Source organism: Mustela erminea, chromosome 4 (genome assembly GCF_009829155.1).
Source record: "Mustela erminea isolate mMusErm1 chromosome 4, mMusErm1.Pri, whole genome shotgun sequence".
Taxonomy (NCBI): Eukaryota; Metazoa; Chordata; class Mammalia; order Carnivora; family Mustelidae; genus Mustela; species Mustela erminea.
The window spans coordinates 15,614,610-15,637,259 of NC_045617.1; the positions used below are offsets into that span (position 1 = coordinate 15,614,610).

Here is a 22,650-nt window from a genome sequence, read left to right on the forward strand (position 1 = left end):
CAAAGCTCCTCCCCCGTCTCCTGGTCCGTTCTGTTCACATCGCCGGGCATCAGACGCCACCCACCTCACTCTCTGTTCTCTCGTTCCCTCCTGTTTTTCTAATTCAGTCCTTGCCACCAGCTGACATGCTATGTATGGACTCATTTCTCGACTGTCCGTTCCCCCCAACTAAAGGACAAGCTCCAAAAGAGTGGAACTTGCTGTCCTAAGCTCCCACTGCAAGGCCTGCCCACATGATGGGCTCCGTGAATATTGAATCTTCACGATAACCCTGCTCCGTTACTATCACCATTTTACCTGGGAAAACAGAGGCTGAGATTAGTAAATACTTGGCTGAGGCCACGGCCAGTAAATGGTGAAAGTTGCACCCAAACTGAGCTCTCTCTTGGGTCAATGGATGGATGGATGGAGACTCTGCTCACCTTCCTCCAACTTCCTTGCTCCCTGGGCAAGAGCAGGGTTAATCTTACTAGAAAGGTGGCATCAGCATGCTTTCTGTGAAAACTTTCTCAGCATGTGATCTATATTTTGCTTGGGAAAAAAAAACCAAAGAACCCAATAATGATGATGAGAAGCTAAGTCCAAAAGAGGCAAAACAGAAAAAACATCCCATAAACATGGCACCTAACTCACTGATGTATTCGATACGGAGTTTTTAATGTTTCTACTGTGTTACCCAAGGGAAAGAATCCTTACATACACTTTTAACTTTGTTCAGATGACCCGGGACTTATTCGGATGCTCCCCAGGGGCCCACATGGGCTGAAAACGCTCGTGTCGTGTGGGGATGCACACCCAATTGGATAAATGCAATCTCTGCCAACAGTTTCCATAGCGAGAAAGTCACTCACCTCCAGGGTCTGCATCAGATTCGGTTTTATTGCATCTTTCATCAAAACCGTCAAGGCACCCGTGACTCCCTGAAGGAAAGAAAAAAGAAACCTGCTTTAGACTGTTGACAAAAGGTCATCCGTGCCAAGGTGACTCTCGTGGATGTTTCCGGGCAGCTGGCCTCGTAGGTGGGCATTCCCATAGGCGGCGGCGCTCCCGTCCGAGCCCCAGAGGACACGGCGCGGCTGGCTGGACCCTTCTCGCCCCACCAGAGTGGATGTCAACCATTCCGAGACGTGAAGGGCAAGTGGCAGTCCTCACCTTCTCTGAAAAAACCTTCCTTGGTGGTGTTTACGAGGCTTGCCCTACAGCAGATCTTTCGGTTTGCCTTCCGGGGTCTTCTGGCAATTACACACATTATTTTTTCATTATCAGAGATTATACCATTGCTTGAAGAAATCCGATAACATATGAAAATCAGGCTGTTGACCGAGCGGGAAATGAAGAGGGATAAAGGGAAGTGTCTAAAAGCACCCATGTTTCTAAAAGCGACGGAGAAGCCACTGGTTTCCCAGTGCCTCACCCCACAATCTAGAAGGCCCTCAGAAAATGGCTATTTGGAAAAGCTTCTCATTTTCCATCTCTCATGCTGCCCAAATGGCTGGAACGGAGCTGATGCCCCCCGCACGTAAAACACGGCTGCCTCCTCCCAAGCCTGCAAAGCTCTGGGTGGGGCTCCCGCCGCGTCCCTGTTCCCCATTTCTGGAAAAGACAGATGGGAGAAGGAAGAAACAGGAAAGAAATCTGAGAACTATGGAACAAGCGGGCCAACGAAGGCCACAGGGAAGCTGTAGAGAAACAAAACCAACAGAACAAAGCCCTTTCACCTTTTCTACAGATGCCGGCCAAGTGCCTTGGCTGCACTGTAAGGCAGCAACGTGTGTAAATACCGTGGGAACATCGCCTTGAGAAGATAAACGTGGCACGTCACAGATCTCAACACATCAGAGGGCAGAATCTTGAGGGTTTAAGGTTTACAGGAAAATCCAATTTATTTTCTGCTTTACTGTACAAGATAGATGTTACACAAAATGCCACCAACCTATTATAAGCAATATTAAGATGTTTTACTATGAGATTCACTGGCTAGGAAGGGCTCAAAGAAATTAGTTCTTTTCTTTACACAGAGCAGATAGAAAAACAGCTGTCTGCTGAGCTTTCTGGATGCTGCATTTGCTTACACTTCCTGGTATAGGCAAGAACTAGAGGCGGAAGGATGGTGGACACAGTTCAACTGCCTCAGGTAGCACATACCTGCTGATTTTCCTGAGACATCTCTTATCTTTTGTTGTTCCAACACACTAATGCTCAAGCCCATGCAGACAGCAGCTCTAGGGCTGTCATGGTCACTGTGAACTCAGCACCTGTTCCATGTCCCGTGTCCAGGGGGAGAGAGTTTGGACACATTCTTCCAGAGGATGCCAGGAGTCAATCACCTTATAAGAAACGTTGAGAAGCCATCTACTTGAATTCTCGTGCAAGAGAGAATTCTAAGTCCTTTTGGTCAAATCAGAGTATATAAATATTTATAAAGGAGTGAAATGAAAAGACGGAAGCTCTTAAAATCTTCCTTTAAAGACCAGCTATTGATAGTTCCAGCTGGTAGGAAACGTAACTGGAAAAAGTTAGGCGCTTTTTGTAAAAAAGAGACACAAAAGTTGATTAAAGAGCGTAAACTTGGGGTTTGTTTTCAGAGCTAAAGTTTTTGTCATACACATGTGAAAATAAATGTAGGGAAATCATGTTGCAGATTAAGTTTTAAATTATTTTGGATGTGTATTTATTGATATCCAAGATTCAGAGATACAGGAAAATATATTGATAAAGAAACCGTAATATGTTAGTTTATGTAGACAGGTCACCATGTTCGTGGTTTATAAAAAACAGTACCTTTAACAGCAACCTGGATTTGGGTTTTCTCATTAAGCTTTATATGAAGCATCCTAGGGGCTGCTAACAAAAATATTTGATTTAGTGCACAAGACCTATGAGACGAGTCAGTCAGATTCATCTCTTCCAAAGTGGCCAAAAAGTGATCAAGACACTCTGGCAAAGGGGTCCAATTACGCCCTAAGCCCTCGGAATTAAAATATTAATTTGTCTTTTCCCTTTCCAACCATCAGCGTGCATTTGAGCTGCCATCACGGTACGTGACCCGTATGTGGGAAAGTTAGCTGAAATTTGGGGTGCTCGATGGCTTTCCCGATGCCTCCGTCCCACCTACACTCAAGCACGTGAAACAGCTATACCAATGGGGTTTAAGGTAACAGCAAAGATGGTGATTACGAAGAGGGAAAACGATGGGCGTGCCAAGTTAGAATGAGCGCTACAGGGGCAGTGATGCACCAGGGTACCCAGAAAGCTAATGGTACCCACTGTTGCACTCGAAGGGGAGCTAGATGCTAAGAAGGATTTAAGGGGATTTGGTGTCATACCCAAATATAAAGAAAGCACAGAATTAAACAAACCAGGGCCAATCTGCACTCTAAGCTCCCCTTCTTGAAGGTGGAGTCACTTTCTTCTTCTACTTTTGAAAGGCGATTTTCCTCCATCGGAAGCAGGCACTATCGGCCTTCATGAAAAAGCCATGAGCTACCAGGAGGTCGCCCTACCCAGGGCAGAGAGCAGAGATCGGGGCTGCCAAGAGTCCTGAAACGCTTGGAAAATACATGTCACGTGCTGGGGTTGCAGCCGGGGACAAGCACATCATAGACGCCGGAAGACAACAGGCCTGTGAGGGGAAAACGTGAGTGGAGACATGGTCTGGGATGTCCGTGACACAGGCTGGTAAGAAGATGACCTCCATTCTCCTGAACACGGGCCAGGGACATGGCGAGCTCTCTAGAGCTCCTGGGATGGACGCACTCACCAAATCTTCCGCTGTCACGGGCTGCCCACTTTTGTCACTGGCCACCACCATTCTTCCCAGCCGCTCCTTCATGTCCGCCAAGCTGTCCGCCAAGGCCAGCACGGCCATGATCTCGCTGGCCACGGCGATGTCAAACTGCGCCTGAAAAGCAAAGGCAGAAGAAGGACTGGTCAGCGGTGGTGCCATCTGGACGGCCATTTGCACCAGGAGCCGTACTTCAGAGATTAAGTTCCCGAAGGCCCGGGGGTGTAGCCTCAGTGCGCCGATCTCACATCCTCGAGTGTCTGGAGTGCTGGAAACATGCACAGTCTTGTGCCTGGTGTCCTCTTGGGGGGGGTTCTCTACCAGTGGCCATGCTCTTCCTGGATTTTGTTCTGCTGAGCAGATGCCGCCAGGCTGGGCCGTGGTGACCCCTGCCATGGCACTGGGTGGTTGGCTTTTGTAGCATGTCTCAGACTTGTGATTAATGGCTAATGGGACTGACTGACTGACACATGTCTCTTCATGACTGAAAGTGGGGCCCCGAAGGCAAGAACTTTGGGAAGGCTTACTCCCACATCCCCAGCATGGAGGACTGTGCATGAAACAGCAGGCACTCAGTGTATGGACTCTAAATAAATAGCTGCTGGCCTCCTGCACTGTTGTCATCGGGTGTCTAGGGGGTGGCATCTGTCCGTCCAGCAAAGAGATGAGGAGCAGACAGTGAGAGACGGTGCTGAGGCTGGTTTCCCAGAGAGCTTCACAGAGCAGTGTGGACACCCCATTATGTGTATTCCCCCAAGTCAAAGGTGACACAGAATCAAATTTCAGCTGTCCGTGGGGGCTCGGCCCCATCAGACCTTGAAGCAATCGGCAATGAATGCGGGACAGCAGCTACTTTCTATGACATACGCCTGGGCCTTCCTAGTCCCTCTGCTGGCTCTCACTGCAGGCTGTAGATGGTCCAACAGGAACTAAAAGAGAAAGAAGGAACCTGCCTTCCTCCTCCTCCTAATTCAGCCACTGGACAAAATCACTTCATCAGGCTCTGCCTGTATTCTCTTCTTCCTGAGGAGCCCGTGAGGCAGCCGAATGCAAGCTTACACAGAGAGAAAAGGGCTGTGCCCTGGTAGGGGTGACCTGATAAGACATTTTATTGTCCATTTCCGTCAGCAACAAGAAAGGAAATGAAGGAAATAAGGAGCTTTCTGGCCGCTTCCACGCTGAGATTTCATTAGTCACTGATGTAGTGAAAAAAATATTACCCAGAAGTCAAATAAAACTATGCTCAATTATTACATTTTCAATATAATCCATTCCAAACACCAGTGACTTGTCATTATGTGATAGTTAGAATTCTCTACACTACTTTCCCTTATAAACAGTGCATATTAAAAATGCCTGAAAATTCGGAGGCTTTCTATGCAAAACATGAGACTAGAGATACTCTTAAAATATTAACTAAGTAAGTAAATAGTATTTATAATACACAAATAAGCTCTACATTAGTAGTCATTATAACTTCAAAATTTTCTACCTTGAAAAATATCAAAAAACAAATTGGTCAATTTAAATGATCACTTATTGGCTCAGTGTGGTAAGCATCTGCCTTTGGCTCAGGGTGCTGGGATCGAGTCCCACACTGGGCTCCTTGCTCAGCAGGGAGCCTGCTTCTCCCTCTGCCTGCTTGTGCTCTGACAAATAAATAAATAAAATCTTTTAAAAAAATAAATCAATATCACTTATTAATTTTACTAACAAAGATATACTTATGATCAGGCTGGTCATTTTTGTTTTGCAAATAAAGTATTTCAGAATCATATACAGAGATTGTTACTATTTTTCACAAATTTACATGAAGGACAATATATGATGCTGGATGAATGTGATCAACATGGCTTTTCTGGAAGGTAATGTGGGAATGTGTATCAACACTGGGAATCTTCTTCTTTGACTCTCCACTTACAGATCTGGGAATGTGTCCTGAGGATATCGTCAGACAATCTACACAAATATGTATGTAATGTTCCTGCAGCTTATGAGGCCAACGTAACAAATACCCTGAGTGCCCATTTACAGGAACTGGCTTAGTTGGTTACAGTACATCCACAAGAGGAGTATTATACAGCCGTTAAAAATGATATAGCGTTACCTTTACTAACATAAAAATATGTCAGGGGCAACTGGGTGGTTCAGTCGGCTGAGCGTTCAACTCCTGAATTCGGCGCTGGTCAGCATCCTGGGTCATGAGGTCGAGCCCCACATCAGACTCTAGGCTCAGCAGGAAGCCTCCCACTCCCTCTGCTCCTCCCCTGCCCCCTTTCTTTCTCTCTCTCTCTCTCAAATAAGTATGTCTTTAAAAAGATGTATGTCAATAGAGTCTTAGGATTAAAAAAAAATAGGTAAAGCTCTTAAATACAATCTTTTTATTGAAAAATAAATGTAAGCATAAAGCAATTCAAGACAGAACCTTGGGTAAGTTACTGAAGATAATACGCCTGCCTTTCCCATTTGTAAACCAGGCTTACAGAACTAGACGGACCTGGTGTAATGATTACAAGGCACTGGACAGGCATTCACATCTCAGCCACTACTGACCTCCCATTTCTCCAGTACCTGGTGACAATACAAAAATACTTGGAGAAAACAGGAAAGGGTTACTTATGAATCACTCCTTATTCCCACCCCTCTCTTCAGAACTACCTCATGTCAAAAATGTACATCTCTCCAGCTTCTAGTCTGTGTTTATATACACAGATGAGCAAGTACACTGGCTTTTTCTTAATAGAACCTGGATTAAACTATTCGTACTTCAAATTTTTTTCATGTGTCATTTAAAAAAAAACCTTTCCATTTCACAAATAGGGATGAGACCTCTACTTGTCACTTCCCCTACAGGCACTGTAATATTTTCACCTGCTCTACCTGTGGCACAGAACAATGCACTAGTGGTACGTAACTGCCCTCCTGACGGATGTTTAGACTGTTTCAAATTTCACTGTTCCAAGGAAGGCTGCAATCAATATCCTTATACATTGGGGTTTTGTTTGTTTGTTTGTTTTTTGCACAGGAGCAGAAATTCCTTAATTTTTTCTATGTCCGCAAGCTAGAATTCCTGGGTCATTTCAAATTTTAGTACAAACAACTATCATCCAAGAAACTTTACTAATTTAAACTCCAGTGAACACGGTATAAATGCCTCTATGTTGTCTTACTCTCAGTAACATTCAGTAGTGATTTATGTGTTTTTATAAGCTCACAGGTAAACAGCACCTCATTGTTTTAACTTGCAGTTTTACGACCACTTGTTGGCATTTCGTGTTTGCAAACTGCTCTTATTCTATTTAGCAATTACCGAACACCTTCTACTGCTGTATAACGAAGTGTGCTGCTCTGACAGTACAGCAGGAATAGAGAAGACAAAAACCCCTGCCCCTTAGAAAACTCATATAAAACATCTGAGGAGGGGGAAGCAGAAACATGCAAGATAAAGAGAGCAGGCAAAGGAAAGAGGGAGTTTTGGGACAGGCAGTCCCAGTTTCTTTATCTTTTAAGATTTCATTTATTAGCGAGAGCACATGAACAGGGGGAGGGTCAGGCGGACAGGGAGAAGCAGACACCCCGCTGAGCGGGGCTCCATCCAGGACCCTGAGATCATGACCCCAGCTGAAGGCAGCCACCTAACTGACCGAGCCCCCCAGGTTCCCCCAGGCAGTCTGGGCTGTAAAGGGGAACTGTGAAGGCCGCACTGAGAACAGCGGGCCAGGATCACAGCGAGGGGGCTCTTCTTCCCTCCCGTGCCCGACTCCTTCGTTACAGCTAATGCAAACATTCCCTCCTGCTCTGTTACTGTTTTGTTTTTTTTTTTTAAGATTTTATTTATTTATTTGACAGACAGAGATTACAAGCAGGCAGAGAGGCAGGCAGAGAGAGAAGAGAAAGCAGGCTCCCTGCTGAGCAGAGAGCCCGATGCAGGGCTCGATCCCAGGACCCTGGGATCATGACCTGAGCCGAAGGCAGAGGCTTTAACCCACTGAGCCACCCAGGTGCCTGTTGTTACTGGTCTTTTGATGTTTTTGTAGATGTCAGCTTTTCATGTTCAAAATCTTAACTTTTTATGACGTCAAAACGGTCTCTTCTTTCACGTTTCTGGATGTCACGTCCGTGACCGCTGACACGGACAGCAAGCCCTGCCGGGTCCGACCCGGCCCAGCTGTGGCCTCTGCCTTCTCTGCTCAGCGGGCCTGACAGCTGCTGCAGCCCTCCTTCTCCTCGAGGATTCTGGGATGCAAACTCCTTTCCCTTCAGAAGTCGGGATCCATTTCCCAGGGCCACTGGCCACTTAGTGCCATTGGTGAGAAACCCGAGGCCAGCCCGGGGCTCACTCCTGCGTGACCAGTCAGGACGTTTTTGTCTGTGGCAACTCTTCGCAATCTGCTTTACCCTTAGTTTTGGTGTGAGTATCACACTCTCCCCGTGCGGCACCTGGTAGCTCCGTTGTTAAGCATCTGCCTTTGGCTCAGGTCATGATCCCAGGATCCTGGGATCGAGCCCCATGTTGGGGTTCTTGCAGTAGGGAGTCTGCAGTGGGGAGTCAGTAGGGAGTCTGCTTCTTTCTCTCCCTCTGCTGCCCCCCGCGTGTGCCCCACCCCTCTCTGTCAAATAAATAAATAAATAAACAAATAAATAAAATCTAAGGGGAAAAAAAATTTAGAGGCGTGCTGTACCTGACTGAAAAATCACAGAGTGATTTTATGCTCCCTAAGCATCTGTCTCCACATGAAATGGAAGTAAACATCGTAATTTACCTTCTGCAGTTTCTGCTTTTGGGTAATAGAACATTATTCTTCAAAACATTTCAGGCTACTAAATAACAAGGTGTTTACTCTTTGGTTTATGAAACTTGAGTAATGTGTTTGAGATTTTCTTTTTTCAGTTGTTATGCAGAGGTAGAATGAACTTGATGGATTTACAGTAAAATACGTAAAAATTTATATTCAAAAGACACCGTGAGTGGTTCTTCCCAGAACTACCACTGAAGTCACCCAGGAAAAGGAGAGTAAGAAAATACCGGGGCTGTTTTGCCGCCTGCACCCCTCCCAGTCCTGCAGAGGAATGGGAGCAGCACCTTGACATGAGGAGGAACATCCTGGCCACGGTAGGTGGACGACCGAGAGGGGAGAAGCAGAGAACCACGTCAGGGTTGGTGCAAACCATCACTAGCAAGACCGGAGCCACGCCCACACAGAAAGGTCACGTACCTGCCGGGAATAGCCCTTCTCCGTGGGGGCCTGCCCAATCGTTATTTTTCGTAGGAATCGGTCATTTGTATCCAATACTGAAAAAGAGATAAAGCTTCTTCAATCCACAGGTACGGATCAGCCACCCCGTGCACCTGGAGCTGTCGTGAGGGCCAAGGAGGCCGTGGGGGGCAAGAGGCAGGTCTGGCTATGCTGTCCCTGACGTCCCAGTGAACACACAGAGAACCAGACTGAAAACACCATGCGGCACTGAGTGCCGTAGCAAGACCAAAGGCGGTGATATGATAGGGTGTGTCAGGGTGGGGGTGAAGGCGGGGTGCCGTGTTTGACTAGGTAGTAAAGGAAACCCATTTCCGATGTGGTCACATTTTACCCTGAACCTGAGTCACAAGAAGAAGCCAATTTTGGTTCTGAAAGCGTTCAACGCGGAACCACCGCAGGATGCAGCCACGACGATCCTAGGTATACAACCAGCAGAACCCAGAGCAGAGACTCAAACACACCTCCGAGCATTCACATTCACTCGGCATCCTTCCCAACACCCAAAGGTGGAAGAGCCAAGTGTCCATCAGAAGGTGAACAGGTGAACAAAATGTGGTCTGCAGACGATCACACAGCCCAAACCAAGGGAACGAACAACCACACGGACAGACATGGGAATAGCATGCGTCGTGAAATCAGCCGGAGAACAGGACTAACGTTGTATGATCCCACTGACGTGAACTACCAAACTCACAGAGCGAGAACGTGGAACAGTGGTTGTGGGGGGCCGGGGGGGGGAGATGGGGAGTTATTGTTCAATGGGTACATAGTTTTTCTTGGGGATGATGGAAGGTTCCAGGTGTAGAGTGTGGGGATGGCATAACCCCCGGAAGCCCAGTGAACAGATTTAACACCACAGATCTTACACTCATAAATGGTTAAAATCTCATGATATGTATTATTTTACCCCAGTACAATAAAGCAGTAAGGTGGGGAGGGAGGGAAGAAGTTGGCTGTGATTAAAGCAGGCACCAATTTGTATGGCTTTCGCTGGTTTGTCTGAACGGCACTGACTTGCATGTGTTTGTGGAAACTAGGTCTGTGGAGTGCAAACCGGAATGACAATGGCAGGAAACCAGCGAGAAGGATGCGGGCTTCACTCGTAATTCACGTGGCTTCCAAGAACAAGCTGCCCGCCGCGACAACGCATTAGATGGCCCTGACATACTGATGGTGAGAATTCTGTATTTGGGGACTGAGAGCATCTTAGGATGAAAAATGTCAAGCTTTTCCTTCCCACACGAGGCCTCGGCCGGCCTGCCCACCTTGCCCTCCCATTGTTCCCTGACTGCCGGTGCCACTGTCCATGCGACACGCCCAATCTCTCACACTCATGTACACACTCAGATACGCAAACACACTCACGCGCACACTCAAACTTCACACGTCAAACACATACAGGCCTGGATGATTTCAAGGTCCAGCCAGAGTTTACATAGAGCAAGAAATGCTTTTTGAAACTCCCACTAGCTAGTACTTATCGCCAAGACCCGTGGCCCGGTCCCGGTAAAAACACTTCCCACTCTGACGTGCGGGATACGCAATCCTGGCATAAAACAGGTATGATGCTTGCGTTGGAAATTCAGCTGCCGTTATGAGCAGAGAGAACACAAACCAACCAAAAAGAAAAAAATAAAAAAGGCTGGCAGGATCCGCTCGAAGCAGGGCCATTGGAAGGCTGCGTGTGTTACGGGGTCCCAGCAGGTTCCGGATGCTTGGTGGGGAGACATGTGGGTGCGTCAGGGCCACAGAAGAGATGGGAAAATTAAATTCCTACATACAAGGTAGACACCAGGAAGGAACCCTAAGTTAGTGATGCTTCATTCTGGCCTCTCAATGTTAGAGGTAAAGCTGGACGGCGGAACGCACGTGTTCACTCCAGAAGAGTCACTGAGGGTCAGTGTTGTGCCAGGTCCCACGAACCCGACGAACAAGACGTCAATCTCAGATCGGAAGCTCGGACTCGCACGGGGAGATTGAAGGTGCAGGCGAGTGTGGGTCTGCAGGGGGCCTCAGGCACTACTCTGCTGCCTGTGTTCTGAGGAACACCCACGGCGAGTGGAGCGGTTTCCTGAACAACAGCGGCTGGGATACTGGGTGGGTCACGGCACTTGGTCAGGGCATGGCCACTGTTTTCGTTTCGGGGACGGAGCTGTCATGATTCCCTGCAAGGCTTGCTGAGGGGGGGGTGTGTGTGCTGGGAACCAGGACCTGATGTCACTTCACTGAGGGTGACTGAGGCCTGTGGGACCGCTATCTAACGGCCTGGAGGTGGATGCACCAATGAGACAGGAGAGAAGAGCAGACTGTAGTCCCCTACATGGGAGGGGCCATGCTCGGGGAGGCAGGACTCTTGCTCCTCTGGGAGCTACAAAATGACTTGGTGGCTACTGTTCCTTCCTTTTTCTTTCTTTCTTTTTTTTTTTTTGAAAGTGAGCACAAGCAGGGGGAGCAGCAGGCTCCCCACTGAGCAAGGAGCCCAATGCAGGACTTGATCTCAGGACCCTGCGATCATGACCTGAGCCAAAGGGAGACGCTTAACCCATTGAGCCACCTGGGTGTCCCTATTTGTTCCTTCTTTTTACATTGTTTCTGGAATAGTCTATTGGCTCTGGTCCCATGTTATTGCCAGGCAATGAGGCCTATAAGCTTCTGAGAGGAGACACAGGGTGAAAGAAACACCAGTTACATTTCCTCCAAAGGCCGAAAGGAAAGGCTGGTCCTTCCATAAATCCACACCATTCCTATAGTCCAAGACGAGGTGTGCAGCCCCACACCATCCCTGAGGGTCTCCCAAGTCATATAAGAAATTAATCTCATCATGAGGATTACGTTCTTTCTAGGTCAAACCTCATATTGCCTTAAAAAAAAAAAAGACTCTACATTAAATGTCCTCAATTCACTTGGTAAAGAGTTCCATTTTTTATATTAATTCCTGGGAGTCAGAGCCAAACTACCTAGCAAATGTCATTCTAAACTCCTCCAATCCAGGTTGCTTGTTGACACCCCATTAAACAATCACGTAATTCTCGTGTCTATCTGGAATAGCTTTTGAAAAGCTGTCATTTCCATTATTAAAAAAAGTCAGCAGGCTTCCCAATAAAATGCTGATGACATTCATACCCATTATTACAACTGTCGTTTCTCTATTAAATAATAAATTGTGGTTCATTCACAAAGGAATATTCTAGATCCATATAAAGTTACCACCACAATAAAGAGTCAATGAAATGGAACATGCTACTTGTAACATACACGAAGCTGGCAGGATCCAAAATCTATAGACCTATAGGTTTTATTTAAAAAGTTATAAGTTTTTATAGATTATATATATGTATTTTTTTTTATATAAAAATCTATAAAATGTAGACAAAAATATCCTATATTTTTTTTCAGTTTCCAAAATGGCTTTCCTCTCCCTCAGCTTGGGAGACAAATGCTCCGAACATTCCTGCTACGGCTCCCATGATGGCGTCTACTGATGGCTTGGGCAGTACCGTTGAGTTTGCAAAGCACTCTCTTGCGGCAGCAGAACCAAGCCAGGCAGACTTGGCTAACCACTGTTCCATTTTACGGGTGAGAAATCGGAGACAATCGCTTGTTACAAGCTGCACAGCTCCTCCCCGGTGGAGCCAAGACTCAGCCTCTGGTCTTTGTCTCTCCATCTCCCAGTTTACGGGGAAACACTAGGCTCCTCACGAACTGGTTGAACAGATTCTCAGAAGGAAAGCTTTGTGTCCCTCGTGACAGGGGGGACCCAGGCTGTGTCCAGGAGAGTCTAGGCAAGGGGACGGGGTGGGGACGGGGGGTGCAGACAGGCAGAAGGACGAGGTTCAGCCCAGCTGTCTGGAAAGCAGACATAGAGGAAAAAGCCCCTTAGGGCCACGTCGCGGGGATGCTTCAGGCCAAGCTTCCTGGCCGCCTCCGTGTCCCACACGGGATTTTATCACACACACTGCAGGCTTCTGAGCAAAGGGGTGACAGAAGAACATCTCTACGTTCTGAAGCTGCCTACGGGCGAGATGGGCGTGTGCTCACAAGAACATCTACTACAAGGTCACAGCAATCAAGCAGGCATCTGATAAAAGAGGTTCTGGGAGTGGGTAGGAAGGAGGAAAGCGAGGGGGCAGGTCTGAGGAGAACGTACAGAAGGGTCAGGCATCCAGACCTCCTGACCCAAGAGCCTCTGAGCTTCAGGCGCTACTACCCAGGGAGAAGAAAAGGGAGTAGCGCTCCCTGGACGTGTGTTGGGGGAGTGAATGGGACAAAGCCTGGGAGGAGCAGCGGGCTCCAGAGGGGGAGTGATTCTGCCTCCTACATGGGAGGCGACGGTGAGTGAACGGGCAATGACCGTTCTTGAATCCCACAGAGGGATTCCGGATCCCACGCTGGGAGGGCGAGGGGAAGACGTGAGACCGGGTACTTGGGAAAGCGATTTCACGGCTGCAACTGGACAACTGTCACCCCCGAGCCCACAGGCAGCGCCTACCTCTCTGCCACGTGATGGTGGAGGGGTCGATGTTGAGACGGGCGAATTTCCCGATTTCCTCTTCCGTCAGGGAGTTGGGATCAGTCTTATTTATTCCCAGTTTCTAACGATGAAGGGGGAAAAATGTGATCGATTTTAGCAAGGAAGAGAAAGCAAAACGTACCCCAAATGATCCCTGTTATTTTATTTCCTCCATGGCTCGGAAGTCTTTTTAGAACTACACTGAACTAGAAACAAAACAAAAAAACCTGAAACTACACTGAACTTACAATAACTTGTAGGTAAGACCAATTCCTAAACAAATACCCAAATATCCCTGAAATGCAAGACACAGATATATGTAATACACCCTAAATGACACTGAAATCAGGCGTGGCTGGGCGGACAGAGAACACAACTTGCTGCTGTCTGGGCCCGAGACTATCAGGACTGGGCGACGTGGCCACGTGTCCTCCACGCAGAAGGGACATCGGCTGCTGTCTGTCTGCCCCCCCGTTCTGGTTCATTAGCTCTTCTTTCAAACACCAATACCAATAAATCAAGTCAAGGTGATGCCCGTTTCTTAAAAAACAAGTTATCTCTAGTACACTGTGAAAAAAATGTCATTAAAACTCTGAGTGCATTCATTTCTGTAAAGGAAACATGTTCTGAAAGCTCCTGATGAAGCATAAGAAAATAATCTGAAAGCATGAATGCCAACAGGAATGACCCCCATGTTGTGGCTGCTGGGGTCAGTCCAGCGCACATGTTCTCAACACACTAAACCTGGTTCGGAGGCAGGATGGTGAGTTTTTAAAATCCATGATTGCCCATCAGCGGCTGCCAATTTTACCATTAAAGTTAGTTTTCAGTCTCTGAAAAGAGCAAGGGGGAAACACTGTGATAAGTAGGACAGCAGCAAACAGAACTAGGAAATGATAATATGGGTGAGAATTAAGATTGCTTTAACTAGTACAATCTCAGTTAGCATCTTCCTGCATAAAACCTGACATTTTCTCTGAAAATGTATCATCAGGGAAAATGTATCTTATTTCCTAGAAATTGAAGAAAATTCATGAAAGAGAAGGGCTCTCAGAAATTCGATTTGTCAGTGGACTAGGTATGCTAGGTTTACAAAGCAGTCCTCTCAGTTGATAGTGGAAGGAACAGAGACCTCAAAAGGGGAACTAGTCTGTCCACCAGCTCTTTGGTATAATCAGGTCTGAGGTTTCTGGTTCTCTTCTCTCTGTTACGTTGGTCTGTCTCTAGACTTTAACACCTCAAAGAGTGTCTGAAAACCAAAGATCAAATCAAGTTCAAAATTGCTGGTTTTGATCATCTTTCTGACTTGTCTCCAGGATTATTTTCTTCTGGAAGAGCCAGGAAGTGCAAACTTACTTTCAGCCGAGCAAGCTGAATGCTTGAAAACTGTCGAACACCATTCACCGAAGGAACGAGTCGATTATACAGCGCCTAAAAACACAAAACAAAAATAAAACCCCGCAAAAACTTAAGAGCCAACTATGAGCTTGGATAATTCACAGGATATGACAAAGTTCATTACATTTATGACCAAACTGTTTAGATTAGAGACCCTATTAAAATTCTTGGCTAATATAAACCATGCAGCCTTAAGTTCTATTGTTTTAATAAATCTGACTAGATCTGAAATAAGGCACATTGCAAAGACTTTGCATAAATATAAATATTTCTTTATCTACATAGCCTCACAACCACCATATTAATATTTATCTATATTTGGTTTCCAAAACTCACAAGGGATTACTTTGATTGGAGGAAGTCAAGACCCTTGTAAATATGCCAGAAAATCCCACTTTTATCCATGTCCTCTATCTATGAACAATTAGCACCTAGTACTCTATCCCCATCAGGTGTTTGTTTACATCAGCTGTGTGCACCTGAAGCCCAATAAGGGGGTCTAATCCCTTTCAAAGCACATCTAGAATGGCTACATGTAACATGACAGTATAAAAGATAACTTTCTAATCCTTTTAGTACAGACCAGGGACTGGACCTTTGAACAGAATGAAGAGAACTGGTCTATCAACTGCCTTTAAAACTGAAAGTCCTGTTTCAACATACAACTAACATAATTCACCTAACAACACAGCAGGGGTCATAAACTCATTTGAGAAGCCGACCAAAGCATGGATCTTCTCCCCAAGAAATAAGGACATGTAGACTTCACAAAATGTTTTATATAATTTCAGACAGTTTACAGACTCCAAAGTTTTCTCACAAACTCCTTAAGACTCTGGAAATCCCAGGATAAGATGCCCAAAAGGGCCAGCAAGGAAACTTTCTCACCTTATCGGTTTGAGTGTTTTCATGTAAAATCCTCGTGTCAATAGCGGCGGCCAGGAGGTTATTGGCAGCAGTGATGGCGTGGATGTCCCCGGTCAAGTGAAGGTTGAACTGTGAATGACATGAAAACATCTTTCTACTGGTCTCAGACAAGCACGGCAGTGTTCCAGGGCTTTCTGAATAAATAAACTATTGCACTAATTACACACAGCCTTATCATGAGCTAAGTCCACAAAACAGCCTAAATCAAAAAATCAATGTCAGAGTTTTCCACTTGACAACAAAGAACTCTTAAGCCGAATGGGTCACCACCAAGTCTTTCGTCTTTTGTTCTTGGGTTAAGGGTGAGACATTCTGATGGCCTTAATAATCAGTTTCCTTGTTTTCATGATTTAGAAAATAATGTCACATCGAATATACTTTAAAATGAGGCAGAGAATAAAATAAACAGTAAGAAAAGAATAATATATGACAGAAAGTCTGAGAAGTAAAAAAAAATGGTATCACCCTCAAGACTCTATTCTGTTATTTTCATTCTGGTCTTAAGTGCATGCATGTTTATTATTTGTAGACTGGGCATACTTACAACACATTTGGTAACTTTTCATTTAAGGAACTTATTACTCTATGTGTTTTAATGTAATAATCTTGTTTATATGTAGTTACAGTTCACAGAGTCTATATAAGGGAACAGATGTTCCAAAAGTTTTCAGTTTCTTATGTCTAGATATTTAAATTGCAACCCAATTTTCACTTTTGCAAAGAAGGCTACAATTAAAAAGAATACATGCAAATAATTTTTTTAATTAGCTGCTAATAAGCCATATATTTCCAGCAATGTGGTTCCTGGATTAAAAATCTTGATAATACCATCAAAACCGCTTTCTGAAAGAATTGAAGTACCATGCCCAAAACACCAGTTGATCAGTAAAAACCTCTTTTTATAACATAAAGTATATGATAAGTACAAAATATGAAAAATTACATATGTGTATTTTATAAAATTTATAATTTTTAATATCAAGATCATAACACCAAAATAGTTTACACCTTGTTTTTTTTTTTTTAAGTAGGTTCCATACTTAGTGCAGAGCCCAAGACAGGGCTCAAACTAATAACCACGAGATCAAAACCTGAACTGAAATCAAGAGTCAGACACTCAACAGACTTAGCCAGCGAGGCTCCCCTACACCTTAGCTTTTATTTATTTTATTTTTTAAAAGATTTTACTTATTTATTTGACAGAGATCACAAGTAGGCAGAGAGGCAGGCAGAGAGAGAGAGAGAGGAAGAAGCAGGCTCCCTGCTGAGCAGAGAGCCCGATGCGGGACTCGATCCCAGGACCCTGGGATCATGACCTGAGCCGAAGGCAGAGGCTTTAACCCACTGAGCCACCCAGACGCCCCCACTTTACCTTTTATACTCAGTGTTAATATTACTAGCATTTTTACATCATTAAATAGTCTTCAAAATATAGTTAGTGTGCTATCCTATTAGAAGACATTTAAGACTGTCTCATGGGAAAATAGTTTAAAATTATATCTTTGCATACACAGCCAGTTTTTGCTTAGGATAAACTAGGCCAGAAGCTATGATACTGTTTTAAAGGCACTTGATACTTTTTTTTAACTTGCCCTCCAGGAAAATTTTACCAACATATGCTTCCCAGCAGTATATGTCAATCTCTCACTGCTAATATTTAGTACTATTATTATTAAAAAAAATCCACTGCCAATTTGGTAAGTCAAATAACTGCTAGTAGTTTTAATGTAGATTAATTTAATTATCACTGAAAACAAACAACGACTGGTTCGTTGACCTTTTCTGATGTTTCTATTGAATCCTTTCCCCGTGTTAAAATTAAAACTGGCTTGTTTTTCTTTCCTTTTGCCTATTTGATATCCGTTGGGGTGTCCACTGGCCCCAAACAGGTCTCTCTTCTTCTGACCACAACCCCTTGGCCCCCACAGCTCTAGCCACATGGCCATTACCCCGGCCCCCCATCCTCCATTTCTGATCCTTTTTTTTTTTTTTTTTTTTTTTTAAATAAGCTCCACACAAAGCATGGAGCCCAATGTGGGGCTTGAACTCATAACCCTGAGATCAAGACCTGAGCCAAGATCAAGAACTGGACACTTAACAGACTGAGCCACACAGGCACCCCCGCCTCCATCCTCCATTAAAGGGACTGTGGGGTTGCTCAGCTCGCTATCCTGGATGTCTCCCCTTTCCTCATGCCCCTCATCTAATTCTGCAAATTGAGGAAACACATCTTCCATCACTGTCAACCTTTCTCCATCCTCAATGCCACCACCTTGGGCCACACCACCATCTTTCCTCTGGTTCTCCTTCTAGACTCCTAGCATCCACTCTGGACTCCTGGCAGTCTATTCTCTGCACAGAAGCCAGAAGGATTTTTATAAAACTCAATTTATATCATATTATTACTTTGTCAAGATTCCTTTAATGGCGGACAATGATATTCCAATAATATCCAGGCTCTTGGTCATGAACTTCATAGCCTGAAAGAGCTGGCCCCCGCCCGTTTTTACACCTCACTCCCCCCACCCCTGCTGGCCCACAGACACAAACTGATGCCCTCTTGTTCCTAAAGAGAACCAATGCCTTCTGCCTCAGTGCTGTCCTCTGAGCAGGTCCCACTGCCTGGGATGCTTCCCCCAGCCTCACAATCCTGGCTCCATCATATGCTTCTAGTCTCAGTATTTTCACTTTCAATTCTTCAACCCATCTGGAATTTATTCAAACATTTCCCCATGACTGTTAATTAAGGTTCTTCCGGCACACTGTGTATTCATTCATGCACTCGGTCAACAAACATGGTCTGAGGGCTGGGCATCGTGCTCAGAGCTGGGGAGACCAAGAGATGAACGAGATACGGGAGGTCTTTGAATTCAAGGAACAAGCTGCCTGATTGTTTCTGGCTCACCTAATGATCACAAGGCAGTTACAACTATCATATGCCTTAAGTCTGCCCCAAGTCTGAGCCATGCAGCTGATGCCATGTGACTGCAGGACACCAATGCCTTCTGAATATTTGCACAGAAATCCCCGAGCCATTCCCCTGGGCATGATCCTTGTACTCCAGATCCCCGACCTGGCCTCCTGGCTCTGGCTCTTCCTGGCTTGTGAATATTACTCATCCCCGTTCAGATGGGAGGCTTGGGGCTATCTTTTCAGCAATGCCCTGCACTATTCTCTCTCACCCCACCCCCAATACTCAAAAAGTGTCCAGACTGCCTTTGTAGCTTCCCTGACACTCAGGCCTCCATAGGGAAACACCTTTCCTATTCATCCAACGGAACCAACACACACTTCCCAGGGAGCCTCTGCTGTGTGCTGGGCGCTGGGCTGCGTGCCGGGTCTGTGGCCTCTAACATACCCAAGGCTACCGAACCAGATGAGAGAAACAGAATCTGAGGGGATCCGGGCGGGGGGGGTGGAACAAAACTTAGAGAAGGACAGGCAGGGAGGGCACAACAGGAAAGGAAGAACGCTCCAGGCTTGGAATCAAGAGATGAGAGGCCAGGAGTTGGCAGGGAGTCTGAGGAGGTGGGGAAAGGGCGGGCGGCCCGTGGGGACCTGAGGCAGGGAGCCTGGAGCACACAAGGACCTGCCATGCCACCCGGCACGGACGGTGAGGGGGTCACCACAGAGATGCACTGAACAAGTACATCAGACTTGGTTTTGGAAAGATTTCTTGGGACCAGAAGTAAGAGGCTGATGCACAGAGAAGTGACGAGGCCTGCTCAGATGGTCAGATGCAGGGGACAAGGGGGTGGTGGTGTGGGGGTAGGACTTCTTGCAGAAATAAGAATGGACACCTTTGGCATTTTTTGCCCATTTTTCTAAGGAACTACTTTTTTTTTTTTAAGTAAAGATTTTTTAAAAAATATGTTCATTTAATAGAGAGATAGAGAGCACAAGCAGAGGGAGAAGCAGGCAGAGGGAGAGGGAGAAGTAGACTCCCCTCTGAGCACGGAGCCCAATGCTGGACTCGATCCCAGGACCCCAGGTTCATAACCTGAGCCGAAGGCAGAGGCTTACCCATCTGAGCCACCCAGGCACCCCTCTTTGGAACTGTTTTGGAGCTTCACTTTGCCCAAGGGAGGAGTCCAAGTCCTCCTGACTGGGACGTATAGCTGACAACTGATGGGGAGCTAGGTCTCCACTGCCTTCTTCAGAAGCCTTTGGAGCCACATGGAGTTTGGAATTTGGAATTTTTGGTCATTTAGAAACAGTGTGATATACCTCTAGTTTTTTAATAACACGCCCCAAGCAGGGTTTAGGTCTGCATCCGTGAATCAAATCTGCAGCAAAATATATGAATATTTACAGCAAACTGCATAGACATGAATGGCTCAGAACCATCAATGTCAGGTTTTGCCACTGTATGTCATGCAAATGGTTTTGGTCGGCAGAGCCTTTAGGATTCTGGGACTGAGGATCAAGGACTGGGCCTGGGCTTATGCGGCCCAGCAAAAAGTTCCAGGAAGGAAAAACAGTGACACAGGACACCTTTTTCCGGAGATCTTACCTCCTCCATGGGGATGACCTGGGCATATCCACCGCCTGCAGCGCCCCCTGTAGGACAGAGAAGGTATTGTTTGAAATCTGTCACCAACTAAGGCCATGCAGGATGATCAGAGCCCTAGGGTCACAGCTCCCCCAACCCAGCAGAAAGGCCAGCACCCCCAAGATGAAATAACAGGTGGTAAAAAACATTAACTGCCTCTCAAAGCAGAACAAAAAAGGGGGGAAAAGTCCCAACTCTGTCCAACTGTGCGATGGAAGGACTTCAGTGTCTTGGTTTAAAAAAAAAAGTAAAAATAATATAGCAAAGGTCATTACAGCCAACACGAGATTATTTTATTCATTTATTCTTAGATCTAAGAATGTGTTATCTAAATTGCACATGCTTGAAGTATCAAAAAACTTGGTTCAAAAAAGCCCATCTGGTGAACTCAGACTAACACATGGTAAAATTCAGGCAAGTGATTTTAGATAATCATATGTAAGGTCTGGTGTGCTGATTATCGCTCAAAATAGTAAAGTTACTACATTAAAAAGATTTCGTTTTCTTTAAGCAAGAGTGGTATCTTCCGTGTCCTATCATTTCACAGTGTACCATGTGTTTTATACGCTATCTCACTCGGCCCTCGCAACTCAGCAAGCCAGATACTATCAGCCACTTTGCGTAATCACAGATGTGGCTCAGAGAGGTGACAACCAGCAAACACAGCGTCACACAGAAGTAAGCGACACGGCACGGATAAAACCACAGCCTTCTTGCTCTGAGTTTAGTGTTCGTTCCGCTGCATCATGTCTGACATCCTATGAGTTATCGGTACTTCACGAGCTAGGACTTATTAACGGCTGTGATGGTAACATAAACATCATCCTGCGAACAACCACCACTGGTGCCAAGAACCAATAGTAATCGCAGCAGGAAAGGCTGTTGTAATGTGAGCTGAAGAATGACGTCATGGCCAGTCAGCGGAGAGGGAGTAGGGAGTGTGCCCGTGCCTGATGTGGGCCCTGCACAGCCAGACAGAAATTTCCCTGCAGCTCCGTCCATGGCCCATCAGCTTCCAGAGCACGGCAGGCCTGACAACAACTTTGACGGGATGAGCCCTCGGGCCCAAATGAAAGGCTCTCTGACTGTTTAGAGGGAAAGGCCTTTCTCCGTGGCAGGGATGATAAAACGCCAATAGGAGAGGCAGAATCACAAAGGGGCTTGCTTGGCAAAGAAGGTCCTGATGAGCACGATGGCTTCCGCCCAAGGCTGGAGTGGTGAGCACAGGCCCAGCGACTGCTCCAGGGAACCAGGGAAATGGGCTTCCCCTGGGGGTGTGGCTGAACCCCCTCCCCACACACTGCAGCCCCCTCTGCAGTGGGGGGCATCTTGGGGTGACCACCACATCCTGAGTGTGTGAGGGGGGTGCACATGGGGATGGTATGTACCAGTTCCTCCAAGTCTTAACTCCCTGTTGATAACGTTCTTTTAAAACTTTTCTCTGCCTCAAATTTTGCCCTGAAAAATGTACCAGTTGTTAAATCACGTACCTTTAACTCCAAAAGTTGGTCCTTGAGAAGGCTGCCTGAGGCAGGCAAAGGAGTTGATGTTCAGGTGTGCAGTCAGTGCCTGTACGAGCCCAACTGTCACGGTGCTTTTCCCTTCCCCGAGAGGGGTCGGTGTGATCCTGGTTTGAGGGGGAAAAAAAAGTGAATTTCATACTACTTCCTGAACAACCTATGCAAAATCAACCTATAGCACCAGAACCAAATCAGAAGAATTTGGAAGAGAACACGTCATCCGAAAATTCACGTAAGCGTTTCCATTTTCAAGGACGTTTATAGTCTATCCACAAGATACAGGCCATGCTTACGCGAAAGCCAAGATACAGACACACCTCCAGCAAGAGACCAAAAAAGAAAAGTTATTCACCAGTGATAACATTCTCAGCTTCAAGAAACGGCATAGCGTTATCCATCAAGTGGTTTAAATAATGAAGACGACCTCATTTCTTTTTGATGGATGATCTGGCACTCATTCTTCTGGGGTCATTTACTGGGGGTTCAATGTGGGCACAAGGCCTTCTCAGTGATCTGTGGCCAGATTCTTAGGATTGGAAGGCTCCTGTCGTCCCACTCACCTATCTCCTTCTAGACATTACTGTTCAGGGCTTGTCTCTACCATGTTTCAACACAAACAGTGATGGAGGCGCGCTACCTCTATGGTAGCCCATTCATTTCCAGATAGTGTTTATAGTCCCAAGGAGAGATGTCTGCATTCC

General features: G+C 46.0%; 1 protein-coding gene across 3 annotated transcripts in view; it reads right to left on the reverse strand.

Annotated features, from left to right (window-relative positions):
- The window catches only part of MTHFD1L (methylenetetrahydrofolate dehydrogenase (NADP+ dependent) 1 like), a 186,457-nt gene that overhangs the window by 115,641 nt on the left and 48,166 nt on the right, over window positions 1-22,650 (reverse strand). For 2 of the 3 annotated variants that reach the window (XM_032338740.1, XM_032338741.1), the window contains exons 12-19: window positions 21,920-22,056; window positions 20,391-20,437; window positions 15,839-15,946; window positions 14,909-14,983; window positions 13,532-13,634; window positions 9,001-9,077; window positions 3,761-3,901; window positions 852-920 (exon numbers count right to left, since the gene is read on the reverse strand). In XM_032338740.1, the coding sequence (XP_032194631.1) occupies window positions 852-920; window positions 3,761-3,901; window positions 9,001-9,077; window positions 13,532-13,634; window positions 14,909-14,983; window positions 15,839-15,946; window positions 20,391-20,437; window positions 21,920-22,056 (757 nt within the window). Of the gene's footprint in view, window positions 1-851; window positions 921-3,760; window positions 3,902-9,000; window positions 9,078-13,531; window positions 13,635-14,904; window positions 14,984-15,838; window positions 15,947-20,390; window positions 20,438-21,919; window positions 22,057-22,650 lie in introns of those variants that run through there. The other variant, XR_004284763.1, reaches the window with a different exon arrangement.